Source organism: Sylvia atricapilla, chromosome 15, assembly GCF_009819655.1.
Source record: "Sylvia atricapilla isolate bSylAtr1 chromosome 15, bSylAtr1.pri, whole genome shotgun sequence".
Lineage (NCBI taxonomy): Eukaryota > Metazoa > Chordata > Aves > Passeriformes > Sylviidae > Sylvia > Sylvia atricapilla.
The window spans coordinates 8,146,142-8,170,705 of record NC_089154.1 but is presented as its reverse complement, the minus strand read 5'-3'; the positions used below and the strand labels follow the sequence as shown (position 1 = coordinate 8,170,705).

General features: G+C 42.2%; 1 protein-coding gene across 3 annotated transcripts; it reads left to right on the top strand.

The window, feature by feature from the left end:
• TBC1D24 (TBC1 domain family member 24) lies at positions 1 to 24,295 on the top strand. Of its 3 annotated transcripts, XM_066330001.1 has the most exons (9): positions 1 to 39; positions 5,687 to 5,820; positions 7,708 to 8,742; positions 10,906 to 10,923; positions 15,285 to 15,443; positions 16,393 to 16,456; positions 17,719 to 17,814; positions 18,395 to 18,620; positions 20,303 to 24,295. In XM_066330001.1, exons 3-9 carry the CDS (start codon positions 7,784 to 7,786, stop codon positions 20,455 to 20,457), a joined length of 1,677 nt encoding a protein of 558 aa, XP_066186098.1. In that variant the 5' UTR covers positions 1 to 39; positions 5,687 to 5,820; positions 7,708 to 7,783; the 3' UTR covers positions 20,458 to 24,295. The 3 variants fall into 3 exon arrangements, with proteins under 3 accessions (XP_066186098.1, XP_066186100.1, XP_066186101.1); XM_066330003.1 differs by lacking the exon at positions 5,687 to 5,820; XM_066330004.1 differs by lacking the exons at positions 1 to 39; positions 5,687 to 5,820; positions 10,906 to 10,923 and having other exon boundaries at positions 6,622 to 8,742.
• Positions 24,296 to 24,564: the final 269 nt, after the last annotated feature.

Here is a 24,564-nt window from a genome sequence, read left to right as displayed (position 1 = left end):
CCCGGTCCCGCCGGACGCGGCCCGGAGCGGCGGAGAGCGGTGAGGTGAGGGGGGCAGCGAGGGCGAGCTCCGGGGGGATGGAATTCGGTCTACGGGCGGTGGCATCGCGGCGGCGTCCTCCAGCCAGCGGTTGGGAGGGACCCGGAGGAGGCCGACTCCGAAGACCGGCCTTCGTCAGGCCCCCGTGGCCGGGCCGCGGGTCTCTGGCCGTGCTCGTGCGAGACCCGGCAGCAGCCGCGGCGGAGGCTTGGGCGGGACCGCAGCCGCCGGCTCTGTCCAGATCGCCGGGCGGAACCCCCGGGGGTGTCGGTGAGCGGTGAGCGGGCGCTGGTCCCCGCGGCGAGCCGGCCCCGGGGGCTCCGGGCTGCGCCTGGGGCTGTTCGGTGTGCGGTGTTTAAATGGCGTGTGCGGGCCTCAGGTGCCGGTCGGTGCCTCAGAGGATCCCCTGGCCGCTGGTGACGCTCGCCCAACACGCAGTTTACACCTCTTCTGCCAGCCCACCCCCGCACGGGGCAGTGCATCCTCACAGGGAGAGCTCTCTAAACCCAGCACTTGTGTTCTGCAGCCTCTGGCCTTCAATGGTTTTGAAATTTCTGCAATGAGAGTAGAATTTTGTTGCGAGTTTGTTTTCACGCTAGTCTTTCTGGCCCATCCTTCAGTGAAAATTGCTGCTGAAATATTAGGGCTGGCACACTGTTGGCCACCAAACACCAAGTTTAGAGTGCTGCCTAGAACCTGCCAAAATGCTTCCCGGCCTCTCTGGGCCGGTGGTTAGTAGCCGGGTGGATGCAGCATGCTCCCCTGATTCCGGTCCCAGGGCAGCAGGAGGGATGGCACCTCTCAGGTGCTGTGTATTTGAGATGAGAGAGAAGTGGGACCTTCTTTGAGCTGTTTCACCTCAATCCTTGTGTTTTTATCTCCAATTCCTACAAGAAGCTGGGGCATCTGAAAGCTTCTCTGGCTTAGAGGAAATCCCAGTAGGATTTTTAGAGCATCCAAGAGTACGCAAGAGCACAGAAAAAACATGGATCATATCTAGGGCACTGTATTACCAGAACAGGGAATTCCCTGTTGTTAGAATTTCTTTCTTTCTGTAATCACTAGCTGTTAGACTGTTGCAAAAGATTTCTCCAAGATAGTTACTCAGGAACAGCAATGATAACTCGAATCCAAGGATTCCAGCAACATTTTATGGTAACTCTTTGTTCCTTCCAAGCAATACATGATACTTTGTATCCTTTGTAATTTTCAAAACTGCTGTGGATAGTATTGCACAATAATTAGCCTTGGGAATCCTTCTACTGAACATCTTTTTTTGTCATTAATATTTAAAAGCTTGCAGGTGTTCTTGCAGCAAGAAATTTTAACTCAAAGGAAAACAGCTTTCTCCCTGGTTTTTGGTGGGTTTTTTTATTTTGGGGGGGGCGGGAAGGGTTGGTTGTTTTGGGAGTTGTTTTGTTTGGGGGTTTTTTGGTGGTAGTGGTGGGGGTTTCGTTGGTTTTTTGTTTGTTCTTCTTTCTGTGGGGGTTTTTTTTGTTTTTTGTGCTGTTAATGATTAAGTGCTGCCAAGTAAATGTTTCTAGCTGGCTGTTTTTGGATCCTCACATATTCAAGTACCTCTGCTCTTCCCAGCTCACTCCTTTTGTTGCGACCTTTGTTTTCTTCCCTTGGTTGTATTTGTTTATTTGCTCTGTTAATCTGAAATCTTTAAGGGCCTCCATCCTCTGATCCTCCTGTTATTTGGACTATAAAGAAAAAATGGGAAAAGAAGCTGTCCCTGTACTAAGATAACTGCCTGTATATTTAAGGCAAGCAAAGCAAATCAGTCCACACTGCATGGGTGCCTCACTGTCTCCAGTACTAAGGTTATTGCAATGTGATAATGCATCGTTTAGGCAGTGTTGTTGTCTTGTCTTGTATGCATTGTCTGGCATTTGTTTAGGTCCTAAGTGTGTTTGCTTTAGTGCTGAAAGCACATATAGTCAATGACAAGCATGTTATTGGTAACATATCATAAGTTAGGTCCTTGCTGCTCTTCTGGCTCGGTAGAATTCCCCCTGCCCTCCCTGTTAGGGTGGAGAGGCAGCTGGAACTGCTGCTGTTGGGCTGTGTGGCTGCTGGCTCAGGCACATATAACTCTGTGTTACTACTCAAATTGATAAACTGTGTTAATGCTCTGAAAGAAAAAGAGCTTCTTATATTCTGTCTGTACAGTCTTGAACTGGGACTGAAGAACTACAGTTTCTCTCATTCATTTGGAGATGCCTTTATTTTCAGGTTTATTTGCAATAGTGTGACACAATTGCATGGGGTGTGTTGGCACGTGCAGTGGGTTTTGTTGCAGAAATGGTGTTGAGCTATTTCCTCCTTTGGTACTTGACCAGACAGTCACCTGACACAAAAATAAATCTCATTGCACTATAATTAATGATTGACTGGCTTGGAGTCTATGTATGTTGGTGGGAATATGTGCTGGTGAGGTCCAGTTCTGGGCTCAAATGTTTTAAAATCTCTGATGTTAAGATATGGAAGTGCACATATCTATGGTGTTCACACTCTTAAGCTTGAACATAAACATAATTTGTTCTCCTCCTGCTTAAACTTCTGCAATTAGAGAACAATTGCCTGAACTTTCAGACATGTTGCAAAAGACCATGAGCAGTTGATTCCCTCTGTCTTAGGAAAGAGACTCAGGAGAAATCTAGGAGACTGCCAATGTCCGTGTTCAAGAGTGTGCTGAATGGTGCTTGGGGTGTAGACAGCTACATCAGCCCAGAACCACGGAGTAGTTTGGGTTGGAAGGGCCCTTAAGGCTCATTTCATTCCTCCCCCTGCCATGGGCAGGGACACCTCCCACTATCCCAGACTGCTCCAAGCCCCATCCAACCTGGCCTTGGACACTGCCAGGTACCCAAGGGTAGCCACAGCTTCTCTGGGTCAGGGCCTCACCAGCCTCATAGGAAAGAATTTCTTCCCAATATCTATTCTAAAATTACTGTCTGTCAGTGTAAAACCCTTTCTCCCTCTCCTGATTGTTGTCAAATAAGTGTAACTTTGGTGTTGCTGTCAAAACCCAAAACGTATTTTGTTATGTTTTTATGGGGAAACAAACTTAAAGGAGAAATAATTTGTACACAAGTGTAGTGACTGTATTTCAGAGAACTTGTACTGTGTTATTGCCAAATCTGCTATGATGTCAACTTTTTGAAAAGGAAAATAATGTTCAGATTAGTTTTAATTTTTCTACCTTAAAGGACAAAGGCCAGATTCCAACTCTCAGCAAATCAGCTCTTCTAACCCCATAGTCCTTTGCGTATCTTCAGAGTATTGTTGGGTTTGTTTCAGAACTGGAGATCCAGACACTGCAGAGTTGGAATTGCAAAATCATGGAACTGTGCAACAAATACCTGTTAGTCCCCAGAGGAGAGACACTTTCCAGAGATTGCCTGTTTAATGCAGACTTTAAAACTGCATTTAAAGATTTAAATCATCTATAGAGAAATCATCTCTAAGTGTTTGCCGTTTAGAGTGCTTTGATATCAGGGCTTTATCAGTTACTTGGGAAGGTTTTTAGACTTTGTCCTAAATGCATATCAAAAACCCAGCAGGAAGCATCTAATAATCTCTATAGTAATAATAATAATCTGCTATCACACTATTGCTAAACTTCTAATAGAACATTGTCAGGAATTTTATCGTGGTTCCCAGCTTGTGCTTCAGGGTGCCCAGGGCCCATCGAAGAGATCGAACTGCATTTAAGCACGTTAAAGCAATCCATCGAGTTCTGGGAACTCTGCTGGAAGGGATCATCACTGCACAATGCAGCCACGTGCTCCCTGCATGAAATGAGCTGTTTGCTTTCTGATGCTAAATGGAGTGTTTAATTTGAGCTCTGAAACACGTCTGCCCCGGGGAGGGGTGACAACGTCACTGAGGCTGTACAAGTGACAAACTGCTGCTGATCAGGAGGTGTTTGGGTGCAGGGGGAACAGTGGTGTCCAGTCTTGTTCCCAGATCCATGTAGCAGAGATGTCAAGGTGTGCTGCTGTAAGTCTGGGTTTGGGAAAGCTGCAGGATGCACTAAAATACTGGGGGAGGAGAGGGAAGCTGCCAACTAGTTGTCTTCTGTTCTGCAGTTACTGCTACCTTACTGTGTGGCTTTGTGCTTCTGTCAGACTTCCCTTTAGGAAGCAAACATCTCAGAGGTGATTGAGTATTCCTCAAGGGTGGATTCAATCTCTTAAGACTTTTGGGGTTAATTTCCTCTTACTGAGATAAGGACTACTAGCAAGCAGTCTTGAAGAAGCAGTTCTCATTATCTCTTAATGTGCCTTCTGCATGGATTAGTTTCACAAGGTTATGAAAAAGTGTAAATTTGAGTCTTTTCCATGCCTACAACACTGGTCAGAAATTTAAACACCAAATGATATGGTGCAGGTCTGGATGATTACATTACTCTTGATTTGCAGGGCAGCAAAAGAGAATATTAGCTTTCTGTTAGAACCTTATAAAAATGCCTGCCAAAATGTTGGTTGTTAGTATCTAACTGTATCTGTACACAGCAAAGAGCTGAATCCAAGCTGGTGTAACTGCCTGTGCATGAGATGAAAAATGTAATTTTCAAACTTTGGTAGTTCTTGTTATAGAGCAACTACACTAGATTTTAATGAAGTGTCTTAATAATCTTCTAAACGGTAGGCAGACTTTCAGAACACAAAGTTTCAAGCATACCTAAATGGAATAGGGAACCAGGATCTCCTGATTAATTATAGCTTGCATTTTTTACAACACCATCTTATGTTTATTAAAAACAATATCAAATGATGTAATGTCAGGCTTTAACCAAAGTCAGAATTTATTTTTAAGAAGTTTAGACTGTGAATATTTCACTACTGTAGAGTAATTCATGTACTCTCAATTTGAAACAAGTAATTGCCCTCTGAGTTAGTTGTAGTTCAGATATTTCAGTTTGCTAGTTCCTGCATTTTGGAAAGAAAAAAACCAAACAAACCCCTTCAATAATAAAATAATAATTCTAAATAATAAAATTATTGAAGTTGCCCTCAGCCATGTTATCTTTAGTAAAATTGCAACCTTATATTCCCCATACTGGAAGTAAGTAATAACTCAAATCTTTTTTCTGACTTGTTCTTAGACACTTCCATAGAATTTTTCCTCAGAGGCGGTTACGGGAATTTGCCTGTCACACTTGGCTTCACTGCTGTGTATTTTATAGAGCTTCAGACAGCTTTCAGCAGTCTTCTGAAAACAGTCCAAAAGACAATGGGAAGAGCTAAGGGAATGAAATGGAAAATGTGGCTAGACTAGTGAGCTAAATATTTCCTGAAAATTCAGTCACTGACTTAAAATCATGCAGAGTACTATGGTCTTTGCTTGGGTTTGAATTGTAATGATTGCTTGCCTGCTTCAGACTTTAAACTTAACCTTGAAAAAGCTCTTGCCTGTGCTGCAGCCATAGTTGGCAGATCCTCAGTATGCATTTTTCTAGTTCTACTTCTCACTTGTGTACTTGCCTCTTTTTATATATTGCACTTACCTGAAGAGCTCCGTTAAAACGAATAAATCTAACAATCTACAGTTGTGGGGCAGGTACTAAGAAGAAAGATCTTTCTCCTGTTTCTGTTCTTCTATGTTAACTCCTGCTTTTTTTTTTTTAATTCTCCAGGTGGAGAATTACAGAAAAATGTTCACTTCCCTGGAGCTGACGTTGGCTCTGCAATGGACTGGTGTCCTGCTGTTATTGGATATCCAGGAAACACACTGAGCTCGCACTGAGACCCCACAGCTGAACTCTGTAAGGTATCTCACTTTCAGAATTGGAAAATGAGGGCAATGTGTTGCTTCTTTTAATTACAGCTTTTGAATTAGTTTCACATGTGGAAGAATGCAGTGAAAAGAAATGGTGAGCATTTTTGTATCACTCTTACACTGTAAGAAAGATGATCCAAAACCAGTCTTCTTTTTATAAAAAAAAGCCCCGAGTTGAATATGGTAGAGAAAAGCCATCCAAAAGCCTTCTCTGAAAGGCTCCTGCATACTGCTGCCAAACTTTTAAGAGAGGAGTTAAATTTAGGGCTTTCAGCATGTGATTCCAAAATACCCAGGTTAGCATTTACTCAGAATCTAAAACTGTCTGAATTGGCTGCTATGGCTTCTTCAGGCAAAATGTTTGATTTATTTTCCTACAGTGCAGCTAGGAGGATGAGCTCTCATCTTGATAGTATATCTACCTTAATAGTGTCAAATCATTTTAAAGCACCTGATTTATGGAAGACTATGCCAATAAATGTCAAGTTCCATCCATTTTTCAGTCTATCAGTACAGAAATGACAAGGTTCTTTGGAAACCTTTTGGTGAGTATTTTCATTGATTTTACCTTGCTATATAATGTCTTAATTGGACAGAACACACACATGGGCACATGGGCAGAGGTTCCAGCACTTGGCAGAGCTGCTGCAATAGTGGAAGTTATGGTGCATCCCCTTCTGGCTTTGCACTGACTAATTAAAGCCAGTTTGGAAATGCCCTTCAGTGGTCACAAGCACACTTTCTGCTGGGACACAGGTGTGCCCTGAACTTAGAGCCAGCTGGGAGATCAGGTAAACCTGGCACAGGGCACTAGGGGCCAGAACCTGATGTTTCAGCTCCTAGTGCTGTCACAAAGGTATCTGTGGCATCTCCAGTGGGAGAGCTATTGTGTGCCTGTGTGACAGGGCATGGCCAGCATCCAGAGCAGCACTTAGAAAATGTAGGTGCTTTAGTGAAGGTGTTTGAAGCTGACTTGACCCTGTGCTGCGGTCAGGAAGTAGGGTTCTTGTCCTGCACAAGTCTCTCTTCTGGTACTAGTAATGATCTGGCTGACTATACAGCTGCGCACAGTCACTGAGGTTGGAAAGGGCCTCTAAGATTGAATCCAACCTTTGACCAATCACTACCTTATCAGCTAGACCAGAGCACTAATGTTACATCCTGTCATTTCTTGAACGTTTCCAGGGATATTTCTTGGACACTGTTCAGGGACAGTGACTCCACCACTTCCCTGGGCAGCCCATTCTAATGTTCGACCACCCTTTCCATGAAGAAGTCTTAGCCAATGGAAAAGAAAAATTGTACCAGATTAACAAGCCAATCTCAGTAACTATGTGGTCATACAAGTGCTAGTACCAGGACAAAAAAATTATTTCGAGGACATGGCTGTGGTTAGTAGGAATGTAGTGTCTCTTCTCACTGGCCACACAGTCTCAGAACAGCATACACTAGTCATGAGACTACATTCTTCTAGTATAAGTTTCACTTATATTTCCCCAGAGAATTGGAAAGAGAGATTGCAAATTGAACATACTTAGCAATATATTTTTTTGCAATGGGAGTGTTCTGTTCTCTTAAGTGGGATGTTAATGAAAAGGTCTATGCCTCAGCTTGGACTTTCAGTTAGGGAAGTTAATTTCCTGGGGAGATGTCCTCAGGATCAGCCTCTTGGCTGGCCTTTGATCAATTACTGCAGTAGGAGTTACTGATAGAATGGGAAAAAAGTTCAACTTAAAAATAAAAAGGCATCTTTAACTTTCTTCGCTTTAGAATGCAGTTTTGCTATTGCAGTAACAAGTATGTACATATGTGTGTTCATAAAAAAACTAAGAGATTATCTGTTACTCAAACGTCTGGTTTTTTACTTTCCTTTTGCAGAAAAATCCAAGAGTCCATCAGTGACTGACTGAGGTGTCTATTCCCATGATTTATGTGATTTGCTTCTCCTGGAGCCATGGAGGAATACAGCCGCTTTGTGGATTGGGACAAAATGGATGTGAGTGCCCAGAGCCAGGATACAAAAGAGCTCACCTGCACAGACTTCCATGAGCTCAAGCAGCTGGCCCGGCAGGGCTATTGGGCCAAAAACCACTCTCTGAGAGCCAAAGTGTACCATAAACTCATCAGCAATATCCCGTGCCGTACAGTGACCCCGGACGCAAACGTGTACCGGGACATTGTGGTGAAGATCATTGGGAAACGCAGCAGCAGCTCCCTTCCACTGCCAGAGTTCGTGGACAACAGCCTGATCCCCACGTACTGCCTGAACGCAGAGGGTGTTGGGGCCGTCAGGAAGATCATTCTGTGCATCGCCAACCAGTTTCCAGACATCTCGTTTTGCCCCGCGCTGCCCTCGGTCACGGCGCTGCTCCTGCACTACAGCAAGGACGAGGCCGAGTGCTTCGAGCAGGTCTGTCGCATCCTGGCTTGCAACGACCCATCCAAGAGGCTCATCGACCAGACCTTCCTGGCCTTCGAGTCCTCCTGCATGACCTTTGGGGACCTGGTGAACAAGTACTGCCAGGCGGCCCACAAGCTGATGGTGGCAGTGTCAGAGGATGTGCTGGAGGTGTACTCCGACTGGCAGCGATGGCTGTTCGGAGAGCTGCCCATGGCATACATCGCACGGGTCTTCGACGTCTTCCTGGTGGAAGGGTACAAAGTTCTCTATCGTGTTGCGCTGGCTCTTCTGAAATTCTTTCACAAAGTCAGGGCTGGGCAGCCCATGGAGTCAGACAGCGTCCAGCAGGACATTCGAGCCTTCGTGAGGGACATCGCCAAGTCGGTGACCCCAGAGAGGCTCTTGGAAAAAGCCTTTGCCATCCGCCTTTTCTCTCGGAAGGAGATCCAGCTCCTGCAGATGGCCAACGAGAAGGCTTTGCAGCACAAGGGTATCACGGTCAAACAGAAAAGGTAGGGCTCAGTGCAGGTAACATGAGTAATCTCCTGAATTTTCCCAGTGTGTGAAGCAGTCAGGCAGCCCTGGGTGACTGGTGGGGAAGCTCCACTGGTGTCTGCTGATGCATTTTCTCTGCAGAAAAACTCTGCAGCTCCAAAATCAAGCATTGCTGGGATTTTAATGGGAAATGTAACTGAAGTGTTATGATACAAGAAGAACAGAAGTTTCTTGTAGCTTGCTCAGTTATGAATTTATACAAATAGATATTAATTACAAGTGTTATATCTCAAAAGTGGGTTTCATAAGCATTTTTTAACTAAAAGGCATTTTAATAAAACACTGATAAATTACTTTTAAGAAATATACCTAAAGAAATGTGAAAATTTATTCTTAACTATGATATTCTTTGTATAAAGTGTCAATTTGATGCTGCCTAGTACTGTGAATTCAGCAGTTTCTTTAGTGTAAGGCACTATCACAGCTGGGAACATTTTGCCTGACTGAGGAAGAACTTTGTTTTAACAGAGCAAGGAAGAAATAAGTCTTATTTACTGGTTACTTATAAATAAATCTGACTGCAAGCCTCGTGGAAGTCAAGAGTATAATACTCACAGGTAGGAGTTAACCTGTTTTGTGACAGGTTCATGTACTATTAGAAAAAATAATTTTGAAAGAACCCTGGAAAAGAAGAGTGACTGTACAGATCCAAAAAACTGTTGCATAATCACAAGCTCTTCTCAGAAATAAGAGGAGGAAGAACCAGCTTTGAACTCGGTAAATGAAATCCTGCTCTGATGTGGCAGTAAAAATTATTCTAATAAAAAGCTTAGCTGAGAGGCCTCTCAATGGTTATAGAAAAGGCAGTAATGTATTAATCTGAACAAAATTAGCATCTTGCCAAGTGCAAATGTATGTGCGGGTAAGTGGAACATTTCTGTTTTTCCAGAGGCTCTGACAGCAGAAAACTTCTCCCAGCCATTTTTGAAATCTCAAGTTTAAGTGTTAGACAGTTTTAGGAACTGCCCTGCTCTCTGAAGTCTCCCCTCCTTAGTGTGATACCTGGAACTTGATATTCTAGACACACAGTCTATTTTCTCTAAATCTCCACTGATACAGTAGGATCTTCCAGCCAACTGCATTGCTGAGTTAGTTACAGTAGTTGCAGACAGATACCATTCCATGGCATGGCAATACATACTCTGTACATTTCAGCCTAAAATATCACATAAATGTTAGCTGAACTTGCTTCATGTGTCTACATACATGTAAAGCCCCCCCAGTCTCTTCTAAGGGTTAATTTTTTAGACTCACAGCTTGGTTTACAATCAGCTTCAGCATATACTTGTCAGTCTCAAGGCCTTTAGCCACTGGATTGTCACATTGGGGGCCGTTCTGACCATTGTATTTGAGACTTGTTACAAAATGTTGACTCTTCCATTGTGTCTTTCTGTTAGGAAGTTCAGGAGAGTTGTAATGCCCTTGAGTATATTTTTTAAAACAGAATTAAAGCTTTAAATAAAAATAATTTTTTTAAAAAAATTAAATAAACCAAAGAAAATAAACATACATACATCAACCAACCACAGACACTCCAAAAACTCCTGCTGTGTTAAATGTTGCAGACAAATTCTCATTCACAACAGTAATGTTTTCAAGGCAAAATACAGTAATATACCCAAATAAAGCAAATAGTTACTGCTATGCCAGGCAGAGTTCCTACTGAAAAAATTACGTCCTCTCTTGGCCACCTTTGTAAACTCACTGAAATTTCTCAGTGTCCCCAGGCACGGTGCTGCTGGGAGCTTGGCTTGGCTCAGTTTGGGTCCCAGTGTGGGCAGATGGAAGTGCAGGAGAAATGAGCTGTTCTCCAGGGTTCCATGGAGTGCCAGGGAGTTCTCCTCTCCAGTTGTGTTTGGCCTATGCAAGGAGAAGATGATTTATTGTCCCATCACGTAACAAAGAAGGGGGAAGATAGAAATATAAATGTTTTAACCTGTCTGATTATTTTTTAGTGCCTGATGACTCAACTCAAACCTTGCTTTGTTTCTCTCCAGGCTCCTTTCACTCACTTTGTCATGGATCTAGGAAGTCACTGATCTTTTCTATCTTTTTTGTCTTTCTCCTTGTATGTTCTCCTTCTGTCCATTCCATCTCCACTGCACCACTCCTGTTTGCAGTCTTGCACCTCCCAAAAGGTAGGTTAAAATACTCGAGTCTTCACACTTGGCTCATTCCTGCTGTCTTTGGCTTGTTGTTTTTTCCAAGGTCATCATGTATTGCTGATGCTGGGGCAGGAGGAGCAGGGCAGCAATCAGAGCACTCGATTGCTGTGCCACATACCTGAATACTCTCCTGCAAAGTTAGTTCATAGCACCTGCAGAGCTGTGAAAGAAAGGGCCCAAGGAGTCAACACAGCACTTCAGACAGCAATACACCTGTGTTTTCCAGAGTGGGAAAGAGTACTGTACATGGAGAAAGTACATGGTGGGATTATGGTTATGACTGTAAAGGGCTATTATAATAATGGTCCTTTCTACTCTGGAAGAAAAAGTGTAATTTTTAAAAAACCTCTCAAATAACAGCTTAGGAGAGCTGTTAGGTATCATCCCACCTCCAAACCTGGTATATGCTGTTGCATTCAGTGTGAAACAGAGTTAACTTTTCATCTTCTTTGGAAGGTTTCTGCTGTTAATTGCAAAAATTTTGGACTGACCCAAACTTGGCTCACTCCTAAAAGTGACTTCTATTCATAGTAGATTATATTTATTTTTAAGTAGGTAGGGTTTTTTTAGAGTCGAGAAGACGAGACTCTTTCTGTGTCAAGGAGGTCAGAGTTACTCAGCCATGGAGCACTAATGATTAATGGAGTCATTTATCAAGTCTTGGCCTGAAAAGTAAATCTTAAAGAATGAAACCCAGTGAGTAGATTGTGATACCTGATAAGCAGAGAACTTGGAAAGAGAAAGGCTGCCCTGTGAGTATTAAATACCACAGATGTTTGGGTTTAAAATCATGCCTTTGAGAATCCTCTGATCTTGCTGCAGGTGCCCTGAGTTAACTTTAGTGAGTGATGCATATTAACACTTGTACTAATTTATAAAATCAAAGCTGGAATTAACTTCCTCATGTTTTCATGTTTGAAAGAACATCTTAAGAGACTTAGCAAAGCATGTTTCATACCATAACTTCTGTGTTGAGGATTTTGCCTCTAATAAATCACTAAGCTGTTAATCCCAGTCAAGCAAATCTTCAGCATCTGTGTATTATTTTTGCAGTTAGGTTGTTCTGAAAGCAGCAGAAAGCCTTGATTTATGCTAAGAAGCAGTTTGGGTTTGAGGGGACTTAGGGAGAGCAGGACATCAGTTGATGCTGATCTGGACACAGGATTAGGTTTCAGGTTTATATACCACAAATTACTTATATTGCTATTTATGACCGAAAAAGAAATCACCTTTTACCACACAATTATGCCCTCATTGAAATTATAATGGATTTTAAAGATAATGTATCTCCTCTAAGATTTCACCCAAGCCAGAGTAGAGCAGGAAGATGTAATTCAGTGAGTAATCTTTGAAGCTGGGTATTTGTTGTTCTTAGAGTAATACAGGGGACATTCACTTTGACAGGTGCTGCTGCATGTCCTCAACCTTGGCTTTGCCTTTGGGAACTTTAAGGTCTCTGAAAAACATTGTATTAATTATATACCTGGAAAAGCAACATAGCTATGAAATTATCAAATTCTACTCTATTAAACTTTAGTTGTGCTGGTTTTCAGATCTAATTCCATGGAATAATAGCAGTTAAACAAGCCTTTCCAACATCAGCAATCAAGAGAAAGTTGTCATGCAAATCCCGGTAACTGAGGAAAACACTAATGCAGGGTAAAACTTTCTGAATTTATTTAGCTCTAGTGATAGACTTTAATGCTGTCCAAACTTACTGTTCTCTCAAGCTACAATATTTTCATGAATGACCCTGATGGAGTGGATTGGTGAAGGCTAAACTTAATTTTCCTTAATGAATATAAACAAAAACGTTTTGGTTTTCTCTTAGCTCACTTGTGTTTTGTTCATTTTCATTCATTTGCTATTTTGAAAAGCAACTGCCAAACTGAAGGAGATGACTTTCAGTGTCATTAGATTAAATACTGTCAAAAATAAGAGAATTAATACAGGTTAGATACTTGTAACTAATTGCAATTTTCTGGCACCCTCAAAAAATTTATGTTTTTGCTCAGCAGCATAGAGTTTGGTTTGATAGGCGCAGGCTGTATGTGGACACTTCTTAACACAGGGTCCAGTTTCAGTCTCAACCATCTGCAGCTGTGATTTGTTACTGGGAAATAGCAGGTTTCCCAGTTGTTTCACACTGTTTGGTTTAACGAGATGGTGCCATTAAATATAAAACTGTTTACCATGACATTCAAAGGACAGGAACTGTATGCCTGGTACAGTTTTAAATGGCCAATACAGTGGTAAATACTTTCTAGTAAATCAGAAAGATCTGTTTGAAAAGGTGATATTCTACCTACGTGGAAGAGTTGTGGGAAGGCACAGGGATGTGTTGAGAATGCTGCTGAACACAGGCTTTGAGAGGGGCTTGGGTAGAAAAGTCTTTAAATCAGCAGTTCAGAGTAGCCAGAAAAAGGCAAGAGCAAAGATACCCGGAGTGTAAGAGCCTTTTAGAAAAAAGAACTCAAGTTTAGTTGCCCAAACAGCTCACAGAAATGTGAAAAAATGTACAGATCAGGTATACGAATAATTGAGGCTTGCTTGAGGCGTAAATTTAAACATTTCAATGTTTAATATTAAGTCACAGCCTGTTTATCACCATTGCTTTTCTGCTGGAAATTCATTCTAATAAACAGTTGACTGCCCTGAATATTTTTTAACTCCTTACATGTGGAGGGAGGAAAAAATCTTAATTTCTGCTGAACTGAAACCAAGGCTTTCTCTCAGCTCTGTTCTGTAGAGATAGAGACATCAGTTTTAGCTGCAGACCTGCCAGAACACAGAGGATGAGACCCTAAAGCTAGATTTTGGACATGGGGTTTCAAGGCTTGGCACCTACTTTGTTTCAATGGATCTCTCCTTTTCCTCAGATTGCTGTATTTAGAAGTACAAATAATGTCCCTAGTCTGTGATACTGTAAGTTTTAAAACCTGTAAATAGTTACAGGTTGTTTAAATAGCTGCCCACAGAAGTTCTTTGCATTAAATAATGCAAAGGGTAGTAATCCAAAGATTGATTTAATTAATTTAGCTAAAATAAGCAGTAATTTTAGTGATTTTTTGAAGTGACCTGAAGAGTCGCTTCATTCAAAATGCTGACACCAAGGTGCCTACAGTAAATTCCAGAAGCCAGTTGCCAGTGTCTCCAAGCAAGCACTGCTCTGCATTGCAATGCTGCTGATTTTTTGGTACTACGAGTGTGAAAAATAAAAAAATTATATATTTTGTGTGTTTTAGGGAGTGAAATAAACTATCCAGATCCATGCAGATGTACAGTATTGAAGGTCCCTTCATGATCATGAAACTGAGAGAAAAGAGATGTGTAATTGTCAAAAAAAAAAAAAAACATCAGAAATAGGCAAATACTTGCGCCTGAACCCTTGCATGCAAAGCAAAGTCATAAAGCTCTATTTAACACTTGGCTGCCCAGTAATTCAGTGACTTGTGTAAACTCTGTGTCCTTGGCTGTCACTATTGCATTTTAAGCATTTAACATAGACCATGAAAGCAAATAACATTTAATCCCCAGGCTCTGGGTTTGCATGCTTTTTCAATCTGAGAAATGAAGGCTGGTTAACATGGTGATGACTGTTACCTCAAGTGTTTAAAAGTTGTCAATCAATCCTTCCAACTGTATCAGACCCTTCTGGGGGCTACAGGGATTTCCTTCCCATTGTCAGTGTGTAACATTCCATAATGTTCTCAGGCTCTGTAACCATGATCCCAGGAACATTTTTGGTTCATAATGAAGTGGAAGTCATTGGTAATGACATGTTTTGAAGAGGTGGAACTTCTCAAAAGCTTCAAATATTTGCTTTTGGTTGAAATTGCTTACCTTGGTAATACTGATTCCTCTTAAGTTTCTGAGGGGTTTAGGAGTTCTCTAATCCCACAATATGGGCAGGACTTCAGAGGTAGAAAAAATACTGCCCATTCCTCTCAGATACTGGCTGTTTGTTTAGGTATCTTGTTCACTGTGCTTAAATACAAGTGCCAACGAGACTGTCACAGACAGCAAATATAAGGCCATGGTCATTTTTAGTGGCTCAGTGTTGTGTCCTCTGTGTGTTAAGGTGCAAGCCACAGCTCCATATGTAGGAATAGAAAATACAATCAAGCCAGATCTCTGCCTCTGAGAATTATGTTAAATTGCAGTAGTTTATCACCTTTACCAGGTCATGGCCACCTAATCCTGTGGGCTGGAGCTTTGACCAATAATTTATATGCTGGAGTCTGTTAGTGTTCAGCTGTCTTCTCATGTTTCAGTTCAGTAATCCAAAACTTGTTAAATTCTTGCTTCTCAATGTTTTGTGTTGTATTTCTCAGGCAGAATGTGCACTTGGCAGTTCATGCTGAGAACTTCAAATCAGAAATTGTCAGTGTGAAGGAGATGCGGGATATCTGGTCATGGATCCCAGAGCGATTTGCACTGTGCCAGCCCCTCCTGCTTTTCACCACCTTGGAACATGGCTGTAGTCTGAGCAGGTAAGGAAAACATTCCTCTCTTCTCTACTGTAGGGCATAAAGGAACAGCTGGTGAAGTGTTTGTTGGGTTGACAAAAAGGCTATGCTTAGTCAGAACTTGATCTGAAGAATATCATTAACAATGGAATATAAATGTGACAAATTCGTGTTTCCTACAGCATTTGACTGGGATATTTCCTGTGCCAGAATATTTTGAACTGTTCAAGATAAATTGGAAAAGTCAAACTTGGATCAGTTCACAGATTCTGCAGGTCTGAATCTGGTTCTTTAAGTGTTTGAATGGTTAACTCAGTGGCTGCTTTGTGGGCACTTCTGATAGATAACCACATTCAAACTGATCCAAGGAAGAAGAGAACTGGAAACTGGAAATTACCTATGAATATGATTGGTTTGTTTTTTTAAGTGAGATAAACTAGATACGAGTTGTCCTTGCACTCAGTACAGAAGACCATAACCCTGTAGCTCCTAATAATGACTTTGCCATCAGCAGTTGAGGTACTGAGGCAGGGAGTGACCTGCTCTCCCAGCCTTATGTGCCTATCAGGACAAGCAAAAGCAAGCAAAGAGAATGCATCACAATTAATTTCCATGAAGACCTAAAGCCCTTCAGACATGGCCATCAGTCCTCTAAGTTGTTTTACAATCCTTTAGGTTGTTTCAATTAAAAATGCTGTAAAATGCTGCAGTTGATCTAGGTAAGCTTCTAGTTGTTCTTCAGAGACATAAACTGTACAGGGGACTGAGTAGAGAAAAACTGCTTGAGAGTATTTGTTTAGACTCAGCTGTATTATTTACATGGACTGTATAAAGTATTTGCAGGAACATTCTTAGTCTTCAGGTGTTTTTTTGCCATGGCATCAGTTGGAGAAGGAGGCAGTGCCTGACAAGAAGGAAAGGAGCTGCAGTTGGTGGCAGTCAAGTGCTCACTTTGTTGTGCTCTGCACTTCAGGTTCTATTCCCACAGTGAGGGACATGAACCAACTCTGCTCCTCATCAAGACAACAGCAAAAGAGGTGAGTGAGGTGAAACACAAGTGATTAAATTGGGGTTTGGGCAGTGTGTAATGCTGTGTTGGAACACACAGCTGTTTACTGTTTATAATAGAATGAATAAGCAAGGTTTGTCTTCAGTTTTTTAAGAATCTATGCTTTACATTATTCTGTTTGTTGGTTATAGGACTATGCATTCTTGGGCAGACCTTGCAAACCAGGTCTTAGTTAACCACTTTTTCTCTTGCAAGTATTGTGGGGTGATGGACTACAGCTCATTTTGCTCTTGGACAGTCTCTGAAATGCAGAATCAGAGGGACAGAGTGGGAACTGTGCTAAAGTTATGATTCATAGAAGATATTTTTATTTTCTCAAGGATATGAGGAGAGAAAGTAGCAGAATTTAAATGATATGAATAATATTCGACTACATGATGTGAAAACAAAAGCCTTAGCTTCATCTTGTTCTTGATTAGGAAAAAAGTAGGCCAAGGAAGCTCTGAGAACCTGCGGAGGAGTGCACATAGGTCCCTTATTTCTGCTCCTGTGTGTGACAATATTGGACACCATAATGTGAAAACAGCAACATGCTTATTTAAAAAATTAATACATAAAACAGGAAGTCTTCTCAGAACCTTCTCAGGAGGGTGCAGAGGAACTTCCTGTAATGGTGTTGTTTTCTGTGCCACTGCACATTACCTCTAAGTATTCTGCTTGAAACATTAAGCTGTTACTGCAGCCTGTGGGCTTATTCCTGCCTATATCTCTGCACGATGACTGTCCATGAGCAAACCCATGTGGCTGCTCTAAATATCTGAGCAAGTTCAGCATTTGCTTAGCTAAGCTGGCTTAACCTACACTTTGAAATGTAAGAAAGCAACCAAGGCCACTGTTTGACCAAAAAGTTTTCAGGCAGAGCTGCTCATACTTGTCACTTGGGACAGCACTGCTGCTTTGGTTGCCAAAGTGAGGGAGTGAGGCTGTACAGGCCTGGAGTGATCTATGGTTTGGTACCTGGGGTTGTGATAGAAAATTTCTCCCTTAAGACATCAGAGGTATGAAATAGTTTATGACACTCTTAGGATTTAGAGGTAACCACTGGTAGATTAAAGCAATTTAAATCTGTCTTCAGATGTAACTACTTGTTCTGCTTTAATCCACTGGTATAGAGACTCTGAAACTCAAACTAAAGTAAAGCCTGCAGTTTTGGTCTCTGAAATGTCAGTATCAGTGGGTTTAACACACTTTCTCCTTCAATGGGAAGCCTGACTCTGCTGTCTGTGCCAGGTCTGTGGGGCTTACCTGTCCACTGACTGGAGCGAGCGCCGGCGAGGAGGGAACAAGCTGAGTTTCTTTGGAACTGGGGAGTGCTTTGTGTTTAGGGTGAGTAACATTTTGCTGTTGCTGCCCAGTACCAAGACAGAACAACTGTATTGGTTAACTATCACCTTCCCTCTGCTTAAAGAGGCTGGATTACATACCTTTCTGATTTATAAAGCTTATTGAACTCTTAATATGGAGGAAAAATTTTACTTTTAAGTTTTGTGGTGACTTTTTTTCCACTTGCAAAGAACATTTTCTTAAAAGATGATAGAATCATGAAGGTTGAAAAAGACCTTTGGGATTCATGAAGTCCAATCACCAACCTAGAACTACCATTTTGTTCACTAGTAAACTATGTTCCCAATTGCCACATCCACATGTTTTTTGAACACTTCTAAGGATGGTGTAATGGTTTGACAGTAGGTAAATAAGGTAACTCGGAAGTTATTGTGTCATTTCTTCAACTACCTAAAAAGATAAGGAATAAAGGATAACATCTGGCCTAAAAGAAATGTTGATCCAAGCTTTACTGCTGACTATGCAGGTAGAGACTGAGGGGCTGGAATATTCTTTTCTGAGCAGAGCTCTGTGTAGTGTGTGTATGCTAATGTCAGCTCTGCCCTTCTCTGCCTCTTTGCAGCTGCAGCCAGAAGTGGAACGCTACGAGTGGGTGATCATAAAACACCCAGAACTAGCCTCAGCTGGATCAGAGACAGAAAACCATGCCCAGCCAGCTTCCAGCAGCCTTTCCTCCAGCAGCATCCCCTCAGATCGCCTTTCTCCCTTCTTAGCAGCTAGGCACTTCAACTTGCCTTCCAAAACAGCCTCCATGTTCATGGCTGGCAGCAGCGAGTGCATCATTGTAGGTGAGTCGCAATGAGAATTCCAGCACAGATCCCACCCCAGCTCTTCATGTCCACCTTAGATACATGGTAAATACACCTGACCCCTTCATCTATTTCAGTATCACTGCAGGTAGAGATAAAACTGCCTAAAACATTATTTCCCAACCAAAATTTTCATGTATGCAGGTATGAATACCTGCATATACAAGCATTTTAGAGAAGAGAATAATGTAATAACTAATATAACTCATGACTTTAAATACAGCCATTCCTTCATACTGCCTAATTCACAATGAGAAGTAGTTCTCAAAAAGGGGCTTACTTTGCATCAAGGCTTTTGAAACACAGAGTAAACTATAAAACATGTTAATTCTCCAGGAACTTTATTGGATCTGTGGTGCTGCTGACTTTGGCAAAAGTCTGCTTAGTAAAGTTGTCACTTAAATGGGATTTACGAGAAACAGATCTAAAATCACAGTTGTCATTTTCCCAAAAGTCTTTACTTGACACTTGTTAGGAGAGCAACTGGCCTGTAATTTCCTCTGAAATGTCAAGTGTTGGCTGATTTCCCACTTAGCAGCATGTGCTCTAATCATAAAATCATGGAATTGTTTACTTTGGAAAAGCCCTCTAAGACCAACGAATCCAACCATTATCCCTCTAATGCCAAGGCCACCAGTAACCCATGTTCCCAGGTGCCACATCTACACTGTTTTTGAACACTTCCGGGCATGTGACTCCACCACTGCCCTGAGTAGCCTGTTCCAATGCTTGACCACTCTTCCAGTGCAGATTTTTTTCCAAAATCCAACCTAAATCTTCCCTGGTAGTTCAGACATTTTCCTCTCATCCTATCACTTGTTCCCTGAGAGCAGAGCCCAAACCCTACCAGGTTCCACCCTCCTTTCAGGGAGATGTAGAGTGTGATGTGTCCCACCATCTCTTCCTGTCAGCCTTTGGTGAGGGAGTTGCTTATATTTACTGTACACTACACTATAGGTGGTAATAAGGGAGATACAGGCCTGGGTAGTCAATACGTGGAAGTGAATGTTGTACACAGCTCCAGCTGTGGACCAGAATTCCCACACTTTTGACTCTTCAGATGGCTTTAGTAACTGTTCTTTGATGGTTGCCCAATAAGCAATAGGAGATTTTCTTTTCTGTTCTCCTAACACGTTTCTGTCTAACTTTATTTCACTTCTCTGCATTTTCTGGCTGAAAGCTCTGTGAATCTTGACATAGACCCACAGATAATCAAAATGCTTTCAACTCTTTCATGCTTTATAGTGATTTAGAAGACCAAGCCAGTGCTGTTCCTTACTGATCTTGTTCTCCCAGCTTTGATTTTTGACTGCTAACAGGATTATTTGGTTTTCCTTTACTGGAGAAAAAATTGTAGTTGTAGCTTCCAATATCCTCCAGCACTGAGCTGAAATACAAATTTTTAAATGCAGGTAGTTTTTGTTCTTACTGAGTTGCATTACTTTTGTTTATTATTATTATTAAAATAAATTATCCAGTTCTGATATTGTCATTCAAAACCTGTACATCTGATCGTATACTGTTGCACCTGAAGACAGCAAGCAGACATTGCTGAGGGCTTCCAATTGTTCCCCATGGGAAAAGCACTAAATTCTTTGTACAGCTGTTTCCCATGTCAAGAAATGCAAAGACATCCTCACCCTGTCTTTGTCTCTTCCCAGGAGGTGGTGATGGCCAGGCTCTGTATCTCGATGCAGATTTGAACCACGGGAGAACCAGCCACTGCAACACTTTCAATAACCAGCCACTGTGCTCTGAGAACTTCCAGATCTCCATCCTGGAGGTGTGGGGCTTCAGGGACACCATGAATGGTTGATGTGACTGTCATTAATCAGCTAGTTTTTCAGTTGTCCAAGGTAAATTCCGATACAGGAGCTAAGTTGGAACATCCTTTCGGCTGGGCTCAGTGCTGTGAGACATACCTAAGCAGTACACTTGGATGCAGGCCTAGTTGTTTACTCTTATTTTATTTAGGACAGGTCAAGGTGAAGTAATGTATCTGGTTAACTGCTTATTCCTTTACCTCTAGAGATCTGTATTCAGGGACTGTTCGGAAAAATGAAAATGTGGTGAGTTCAGAGCCATGCGAGATGGATACAGGTCCAAATCATGGGGTAGCTTTGAGTCTGCAGTTCTTGGAGGCACAGCCCTGGCTGAGCTGTACTGCAGAGCTCTGAGGCACTGGCACCAATACCTGGCCTGAGCCAGGAATATCAAATGTCTCCTCACAGGGAACATTGGTGACCTCAGATTTGACATAAAACAGCAGTTCATAAAATCATTGCCCTCCTATGAGCAAACGTTGTAATGACAAATCAGTACCATTAAGAAGTTATGAAGCTCTTCATTCACACCAGAACCATGATTGCATATCATCTTTTACCAAAACCTTTGACATGTTCCAGTTGCATATGTTTGAGCATTCTGCCTCTGAGAAAGGCATCCAGGCTGGACGGTGATATCTCCAAGTCTTGATTTTGTTTACATTCCTATTCCATATCAGTATGGTGACTTCAGAGTGACTCCCTGCGTCACGCAGCTGAAAGCCAGAGAGTATCTGCAGCACTGAGAAATGTTCCTTTCCTCATCTTTCCTGGGAGCTGAAATGAAGCTTTAAATCTGAAAATAACTGTGTTGATATCCCTGTGCGTTTCGGGAATTAGATGTGGTGGTAACAGGAGCTTAATCCTCTCCCCACAAGTAAAGGAAGGAAGGCAGGAGGCAAATCCAAGAGGGAATGAGCTTCCCAGGAAAACTTGAGTGGAGGCAACACTGTTTCTCCAGATGTCTTCCCAGCCATGAGATCTCTCCTGAGAAGGTAACAGTTTTCTTCCTGTATATTCTGGTAGGGTTTGGGTGATACAATGAGGCTTTGCTCATTCTTGAGCATTCCAACATGCTCTGCAGGCATGCCCTTCATGAGGCATGTGATGTCTGGAGGCAATTCCCCAGAGTCTTTATCCAAAAATTGCACTATCTGTTGTGGAACTTCTCCCACATGAAGCACAAATACTTAAACATCAAGTGAGTAGTCCAGAGCATACAACAGGATGCTCAGAGCTTCCATCAGTACCTCACTAGTAAGATTTATCACAACAGGGAAAATGAAGGGAAAGAGAAATTGCTGATTTTCTAAACAGTTCAATATAAAAAATAGCTGTATTGTGGGTTTGCTACTTAAGCTTGAAGTTCATTAAGAGGAAAAATTTAAATGATTAATGTTAAAAGCTAGGGTCTGGGTCACATTCATATTCAGAGGTCAGAGGTGAGTTTTGGGTCATGTTGGCTTGTCCAGCTTGCCAGCCATGACAGTACCTGATGGCTTGGTAAAGAGTTGCTTCTTGCAGAGTATGTGAATAAACTTGGCAAAAATAAGATTTGCTTTTTAAGTGCCATTTTGAATTTTTGTCAAAATTACTCTGAAAAATTAGCCTGTGTGCAGAACAGTTTAAGATGTCTTTTGCACCATTTGTATTTGCAACTGGATTCTCTCACCCTGTCTGAGAGTCAGCGTTGGGCCTCTCTTTCTCCTTTCCACACAGTGAGTTCTGCCCAGTTGTCTTTTCACAAGTTTACTATAAGCTTGATTGAACTGCAAGAGGTAATTCAATTATACTGATATATTTTGATGTGGAAGAACTCAGTCATAGCTGACTTTTTGCAAACACTGGCTGATGCTGCCTTCTATTTTTCCAAGATACCCATGTCACTTTGCCCTTGCAGGTATCCCACAAGCTTCCTCAGACAAAAGAAATCACTCAAAAAATACAGGTTCTCCGTAGTGTAGGTGGGATTTCCATTTGGTTTGCATCTCCTCTTTTGAGCTTGTCTGAGGAGGTATCCTGAGAAGTTTTTGAAACAAAAAACAACTCAAAACCATAATAGTATTAATTTCCAGCTTGTTGTCAGAAATTCCCTGGGGCTGTGTGTTGGTAGGATTTGTGGGAGTGTAATGTTCTACTCCAAATAAATAAATTTTATCTACAAAAGCTTGGTTGCATCTGGCAGTGTGATGGGATTTCCTCACTCCCATCCCTGCCAGGTGCAACCATGTCAATACCTTGTCTTAAACTATATCTAAGAAACATTCCTTAGAAACATATTCCTTTCCCTGCTCTGTTCTTGGTGCACAGTGATTTGGGTGTTTGGAATCTGAAATAACTCCTGGTTGCTCAGAAACTCATCATAGGATATCAGTGTGAGAATCCAAGGAGCAGTACTGGACACCAGGCCCAGGACTGGTTTGACTTGGTAAATCACTGCTCTGCCACAGCCACCCTGTGGGACTGGTCTGTGTGGTTTGAACTGGAATAGCCTGGATGAGCAAGAAGCTGCAATAATCCAGGGAGAGCAGTTCTACAGTGCTGCAGCAACTTCACACAATCCTTGTGTTCAGTAAAAATGGATATTCCTTGTCATGTGCAAATCCTCATCCATCATTCCTGTTGTGGTTGTGAGACACCTTAGAAGAACAGCATTTTGACTTGGTCATCTTTCCAGTAGCAAAGAGGCATTTTTCCTGTCTGTGTAGTTAATGGTTGTTGCTGTATATCAAATTTCAAACCCTTTGTTTCATGCAAAGCTCTTGAGATGGAGGCCACAGGCTGGTTTTGAAGATAGTGACTACAATAGACACCTTATCAGAAAGTGAAGTTATCTCAAGTACTCCAGCCATGAAGTGCTTTAGTCAGTTGTTCCTTGCAGCTCTGAACAACTGTTGAAGTAGGTTGTAATCCCTGTTTGTGACCCTGCTGGCAGCAGTAAGAGTGCCAGAGTCACTGGATGGGCTTGGGCTGGGAGCTGGGCGTTGGTCACCACAGTTCTGCAAGAGCATCTTTGCTTTCCTGAGAAGCTGCTTTTTGCTTTGTCATATTCCTTGACGGCAGAAAAGATTAGAAACTCCTGACATCAGAAACCTGACTTGGCTGTAAATGGCAACCAAGCTGTTTGCAGGCCACAGAAACTGTATCCAGCTGCAGCCAGGCTGGACATACTTCATTGCACCTGAGTTGTCTTTCCTGGAGCTCCTGCACTTTGGCACACTCCTTTTTCTGATGCAGCACATTAATCAACCTCCTGTTAGTAGAGTCAAATTAGCAAAGGGAAGGGAAAAAATTCTCATTTCCTCTCTGGTGACATATCTGAAGTCAAAATGGAGTGAGGCCAGTACTGTTCTTTGAAGAGTTAAGCCATGCCAATAGAGATGTGTGGTGACCCACAGAGGGGTGACATGCAGATCCATCAACTGCTCTTCATGTGTGTGTATTGGAATTGTGTACTTTTTCCTTGGAAATTCATCCTCATTCTTGGTGGGGTGTGATCTCCTCTGCCCATGGGGGCACTGATGCCACAGCCAGGAGCTGCTCCACAAGTGTGGCACTGCAAGAGCTCAGCTTCTGCAAGTGACACTGAGTCAGGCTGCTGGGTACAGCCGAGGCGTGGGCACCTGGCTGTTCTGCAGCTCTGTCATGAATTTCAGACTATTCATAGTCAGGGTGAGTGTGTGTGTACTATTTGGGATGATGTTTTCTTCAGATGAGTGGTGATGTGCTGCTGAATTGGTTTTCTACCCTATCTTGGAATCACTGCCCTACGTCAATGGTATTTTTGTCACTGTGCAGAATATGGGATTATATTAAAGGTATTTGACTGTGGAGGCTGCTGGCTTTGTCCTTTGTTCTGGTCTTTTCCTTCCCATACAGCTTATAACAAAAGGCACTCTGAAACTGAAAGAAACCCTGGAGCATGTGTTCTCTGACAGAACTCTCACTGTGGTGAGGTGGTTACACGGTTCCTGATCATTTGAGATCTTACAAGACTTCCCCTGAGATCAGGTGTCAAACTGACTGTGAAGTCTCTAGATAGCAAATTCTGACATGAGCCTTCTTCCCTTTGCAGGGCAGGGAGCATGGTTTGCTCCTGC

Excerpts from the sequence above, each read along its gene's own strand:
- TBC1D24 (XM_066330003.1), top strand. The coding sequence starts at position 7,784 with ATGGAGGAATACAGCCGCTTTGTGGATTGGGACAAAATGGATGTGAGT. Across the intron at positions 16,457-17,718 it reads TCAAGACAACAGCAAAAGAG|GTCTGTGGGGCTTACCTGTC; the intron begins GTGAGTGAGGTG and ends TGTCTGTGCCAG. Across the intron at positions 18,621-20,302 it reads CAGCGAGTGCATCATTGTAG|GAGGTGGTGATGGCCAGGCT; the intron begins GTGAGTCGCAAT and ends GTCTCTTCCCAG.